The sequence below is a fragment of the Pseudophryne corroboree genome, chromosome 9, assembly GCF_028390025.1.
Source record: "Pseudophryne corroboree isolate aPseCor3 chromosome 9, aPseCor3.hap2, whole genome shotgun sequence".
NCBI classification, from domain to species: Eukaryota; Metazoa; Chordata; class Amphibia; order Anura; family Myobatrachidae; genus Pseudophryne; species Pseudophryne corroboree.
Genome location: NC_086452.1, coordinates 260,642,215 through 260,648,214, shown reverse-complemented (window position 1 = coordinate 260,648,214; position 6,000 = coordinate 260,642,215). Strand labels below are relative to the sequence as shown.

The following is a 6,000-nucleotide window of genomic DNA, read 5'->3' as shown; positions in this document are numbered from 1 at the left end:
ATCAAAGAGCCTAATTCAGACCTGATCGCTGTTGTGCCAATTCACAAGGTGGCTGATTATCGATTGTAATGTGCATGGGCGAGGTCAAACTGCAAAAGAATCCAGCTTCTTTTTTGATCGCTAGGTGTACGCAAGTTGATTGACTGGAAGCGTTTGGGGGGGTGGTAACTGGACATTTTCTGGGAGTGTCAGGAAAAACGCAGGCGTTTTCAGGGAGGGTGTGTGACGTCAACTCCGCCCCAAACTGCCTGTTTCTATAGCACTGTAGGAGTAGGTCTTTGGCTATGCACAGACTGGAAAAAACAAACATTCAATGGTAAATTGCAAACGGATTTGCAGCTGACTGGCGTTTGCAGCTTTTCGCACAGCGTATGCAGTCTTGTATGGGGCAGGTATTCACTCTGACTGGGCAGTGACTATCTGATCGCAAACCTCTGCAAATTCACAGGGGAGCAATCAGGTCTGAATTAGGCCCAAAGAACGCTATGCATGCAACTTGTTCACACACTAATGCATGTTTTCATCCAACACACAATTCTAACATGGATAGGTCCATAAAGTTTCATCAATTACCAAAAAGCACCAACATACAGTATGTAACTGGCCATTCTTCATGCAGTAATACAACCACATTCTGAAAGTATCATTTTATTATAATTTTTTTTTCTTTTCAGGTTTCTACTATTCATTATACTTGGCAGCCATTTATCAGATAACAATATTTTGATCCACACCAAAGGGTACGAGATCAAAAAAAAAAAAGATAGATAATAAATAATTTCATGGATAGAAAGTAAATACAATATTAACGGACTTCAAAACAATGCAGATCTGAAATCCTCGGATTTACAGAATAAATTCCACAATCATGAGTTTGGCACTGGTGATGGTTAAACTGTTCTGGTCTGCTGTGTGGAGAAGCCCCCTATGAAATCACAATCCCAATATAATAATCACATTCTCGTTATGAAACACTAGAAACTTCAATGTCCTAATATAAAGAGAAATGTGAAAAAAATAAATTGTATCCTTTCTTGTTACATATTCCAGATTATTTTAGACAATGCCCATGTCTATGCTTAAAGACTTAGAATGCCATAGCTTTTAAAATACATTTATGGCAAACAATTGTACAGAATTTCACATATAGACAAAAAAAAATACATGATACTGGATAGAATACCAGTGAGTTTTATGAAATTCATTCTAGCAGTAGTTTCTGTGAACATTCAAGTTTTGATGGCCATTAGCTCCCATTCGCTTTTCTCCATTCCAATAAAGAGGGGGGGGGTTAAACTAAAAAAAATAAAATAAAAACCCACAAGCATTGGCGTATGAAGCCACAGGTTTTCATCTCCTTCGCAGACACCAGCAAATTCCAGCATGTTTTGTTCTGGGTGCAGTAGTCAAGTAGCACTTTTCTTGCAGAGCACTTGGCAGCATTGAAATATGCTGTAAGAAATATATTTCTCCTTCAGAGAAAACACCCATCTCTGGTTTTCCATGGCAAGACAGCATGGAACATGTATTGGTGTAAAGTATATACAGATTCCATGATCACAGGGCACTTTAGTGAGGTCGGCTACTGCTAGACTCTGAAGGGTGCCTACTCCGGTGGTTACTGTAACCGTTCGTATAGCTATTGCTCTGCCGCTTTGTTAAACCTCCATTTAAAATATCCTGGATGTGCTGAACAATCAAGTTGATGGCAACTGTGGAAAACAATAAATGCATGTTAATTGAACAAGCAAGTCTGTACAGCAATGTTCTATCATCTTGCAGTATAAGTAATAAAAAATAAAATCTAACTTAAAATGGATTTGCCTATTAGTTTTGTAATTTACCAGTTCCTTGGGACTTTACAAAGATCCCCAGAGACCACTCATGGCTGCCTGAGCATAGCTATGTCTGACCACTCACTACAGAAAGGTCTTTACCATTTTTATGCATTTAAACTGTAAAGTATGAAAAGCTTATTTGTGATCTAACTTGGTGAAGTGTACTCTGAGCGGCTACTGTGCTGTACAAGCCAGACAAATAAATCAAGGATAAGCCCCTATAAACCCTGTACAGACAAGATCTGTAGACATTAATAAGTATGTCACAATCAATCCTGCTGGTCACTACCCTACACTGGACGCACGCACCTATGGAAATATAGAGGTTAATATAAGGCATTTCAGCGCATTCCACCAAACAAACTGCTCCCACCCACCAGTCTATTAATACAGGGCCTCTTAGAGGGTTACTGTATTCTGCTCTGTGAGAACTGCTAAGGTCAGATCCAACACACAAGGCCCAACTATAATTTTTCTAATCAGGAAGAATTACAATCTTAGGGGTTATTGTGTCTTTACAGCCTACATCCCATGGGCACTGGACACATGCCCAAAGAATGTACAATATAAAGGATGCCAAAAGCCAAAACAAGCTGTGAAATATGAGCATGCACAGGACACTACCACGTTTCCGCCATGAACTCCACATTTTGGGGTAATTCCAAGTTGATCGCAGCAGGAATTTTGTTAGCAGTATGGCAAAACCATGTGCACTGCAGGGTAGGCAGATATAACATGTGCAGAGAGAGTTAGATTTGGGTGGGGTGTGTTCAATCTGCAATCTAATTTGCAGTGTAAAAATAAAGCAGCCAGTATTTACCCTGCACAGAAACAAAATAACCCACCCAAATCTAACTCTCTCTGCAAATGTTATATCTGCCCCCCTGCAGTGCACATGGTTTTGCCAACAACTGCTCTCACCAATCTCTACATTTACTACACCTGACACTGCTGTATCACTCCTGCACCAGACCCTAGAGAGTGCCCTTGATGAAGTGGCTCCAGCTACCCATCACACTCCACGTAGGCTTAGATGCCAACCATGGCACTCAAAATCAACAAGACACCTACAAAAACTGTCACGTAAAGTAGAACGTAAAGTAGAACGTCAGTGGCGGAAATCTCAGAATCCAAGTGACTTTCTCACATATAAGACTACCCTACCACTCCTATCGTCAGGCCCTGGACACTGCCAAACAAACATATTTCCAATCTCTCATCTCTTATCATGCCAACAACCCCAAGCGACTTTTTAATACATTTAAATCACTTCTTTACCCTCCCTCACCTCCCCCACTAGCTACTATCCGTGCACAAGAACTTGCTTCCTACTTCAAAGATAAGATTGATAAAATCCGAGATGAAATGGTATGCTCTAACTCAGCCAGTGACCTGCTCAATCCCCTACCTGAACCCTCTGGAACTTTCTCTTCATTTGATCCCACAAGTGAAGATGAAGTATCAACACTCTTTTCTTCCTCCTAACTCCACTACCTCTCCTCTTGATCCTATACCCTCACAGGTCAGTAAAACTTTGTCTCCTGTGCTTATCCCAACCTTAACTAAAATCTGTAATCTCTCTCTCTCTACTGGTATCTTTCCCTCTCTGTTTAAACATGCAGTCATTACTCCCATTCTAAAAAAACATAACTCTGACCCAAACACACTCTCTAACTACCGTCCCATTTCTCAGCTACCCAGTCCCTCCAAGCTACTTGAGAGGCTTGCCTACACTCGCCTTACACACTTTCTTAACTCGCACAACTTATTGGATCCACTTCAGTCAGGCTTTCGTGCTCAACACTCCACAGAGACGGCACTGACCAAAGTAGTGAATGATCTGGTCACTGCTAGATCAAAAGGCCATTACACACTACTTATTCTTCTAGATCTCTCTGCTGCTTTTGACACTGTTGACCACTCTCTTCTCATACAAACACTACAATCCCTAGGTCTTCAGGACACAGCCCTTTCTTGGTTCTCATCCTACCTATCTAATCGCTCTTTCAGTGTTCACTTCTCTGATTCTACCTCCTCTTCTCTACCTCTATCAGTTGGAGTACCGCAAGGCTCAGTCTTAGGTCCTCTGCTTTTCTCAATCTATACCTCCTCTCTTGGTAAACTAATCAGCTCCTTTGGATTTCAGTATCATTTGTATGCTGATGATACTCAAATCTACCTATCCTCCCCAGATTTGTCACCACCAGTATTGGCTCGTGTCACTGGATGCCTGTCTGCCATTTCATCCTGGATGTCATCTCGCCACCTCAAACTCAACATTTCCAAAACCGAATTAATTATTTTCCCACCAGCTAAGAGTAGTTACCAACCTGATATCTCTATAACTGTTGACAATGCAACTATCCACCCCACCCCACAAGCTCGTTGCCTAGGTGTCACCCTTGACTCTGAACTGTCCTTTGTTCCACACATTCAATCTGTCTCTAAATCATGTTACATGCACCTTAAAAACATATCCAAAATACGCCCTTATCTTACACAAGACACTGCAAAAACTCTAATCCATGCACTCATCATCTCCCGCATTGATTATTGTAATAGTCTCCTTACTGGTCTTCCCAAACATAGGCTATCACCACTTCAATCCATTTTAAATGCAGCTGCGAGGCTAATCTTCCTCGCCAGACGTTCTTCATCTGCTGATCCGCTCTGTCAGTCCCTCCATTGGTTACCGGTATTCTACCGTGTCAAATATAAAATACTTTTACTTACATACAAGGCTATTAACCAAACTGCACCATCATACATCTCCTCACTCATCTCAAAATATCTCCCTACCAGACCTCTCCGCTCTGCACAAGATCTGCGTCTCTCATCCACATGTATTACCTGTTCCCACTCAAAATTACAGGACTTTACCCGGGCTTCACCCACTCTGTGGAATGCACTCCCACGCACAATAAGACTCTCCTCTAGTCTCCAAACCTTTAAACGTTCTCTGAAAACTCATCTCTTCAGACAAGCCTACCAAATTTCAGACCCACACACATAACCTTCACAGCTTCCCTATCAAGTTACATCCCCTCTGTACAGTCCACATAAACTCACATTTTGTCTTCCAACATTGCTGGGTGATCATATCATATACAACCCATTAAGAACCTAGCAACCTGGGGAACCATTATGTGACAGGTAGCATCTATCCTTGTGTATCAATGCCTATTTCCCTATAGATTGTAAGCTTGCGAGCAGGGCCTTCCTACCTCTGTCTGTCTGTCTTTGCCCAGTTTTGTTCTATAATTGTTGTTCTAATTGTAAAGCGCAACGGAATATGCTGCGCTATATAAGAAACTGCTAATAAATAAATAAAATAAATTTTGCCCAGTTGGTAACAAACTTGCTGCTGCGATCAAATCAGAATTACCCCCTTTAAGAGATTAAAATAAAAATATAAATTTGACATGAACAGAACATTTTCGTTTCCTTTTATTTTTTTTAATAAATCCTCCATAATGCAAGTGTATAGTGAATACTGCTACCGTACTCTCATCCCACACTGGTAACTGTTACTTCTCCAAATATAAAAGGATTGTGCAATATCCAAAGTATGACGGATTCTGCACAAACAAGTTTTAAAGTATAGTGCTGCATAAAACACAGGTGCATTATAAATAAAAATTAACTGTAAGAACAAAACACAGGGTGCAAGTCCATACAGGAATAGGTTGAGGAAAATTTTGGTAACTGCTCAAACCAATTAGCAATGTCATCCAGGTGCATGAAAGGGAGGGGTTATTCTGAACAAGAAACAAAAAACACTAGCATCCCCCAGCACACAGGAGGAGGACAACAGCAACAGGATTTGAAAACTACATGGTGATAGATAATTCAAGATCTCAGTTGCATATACAGGTTGAGAATCCCATATCCAAAATGCTTGGGACCAGAAGTATTTTGGATATTGGATTTCTCCGTATTTTGGAATAATTGCATACCATAATGAGATATCATGGTGATGGGACCCAAGTCTAAACACAGAATGTATTTGTGTTTCATCTACACACAGCCTGAAGGTAATTTTAGCCAATATGTTTAATAACTTTGTGCATTAAACAGTTTGTGTAAATACAAAAAAATTATTTATGTTTCATATACACAGCCTGAGGTCACTAAATACAATAGTTTTAATAACTGTGTGTAT

General features: G+C 40.5%; 1 protein-coding gene across 3 annotated transcripts in view; it reads right to left on the bottom strand.

The window, feature by feature from the left end:
• Positions 1–632: 632 nt before the first annotated feature.
• Positions 633–6,000, bottom strand: part of UCK2 (uridine-cytidine kinase 2) — a 176,711-nt gene continuing 171,343 nt past the window's right edge. For all 3 annotated transcript variants that reach the window (XM_063940254.1, XM_063940252.1, XM_063940253.1), the window contains exon 7: positions 633–1,712. In XM_063940254.1, coding sequence (XP_063796324.1) covers positions 1,570–1,712 — 143 coding nt within the window. In that variant the 3' untranslated portion in view covers positions 633–1,569. The remainder of the gene's footprint in view (positions 1,713–6,000) is intronic.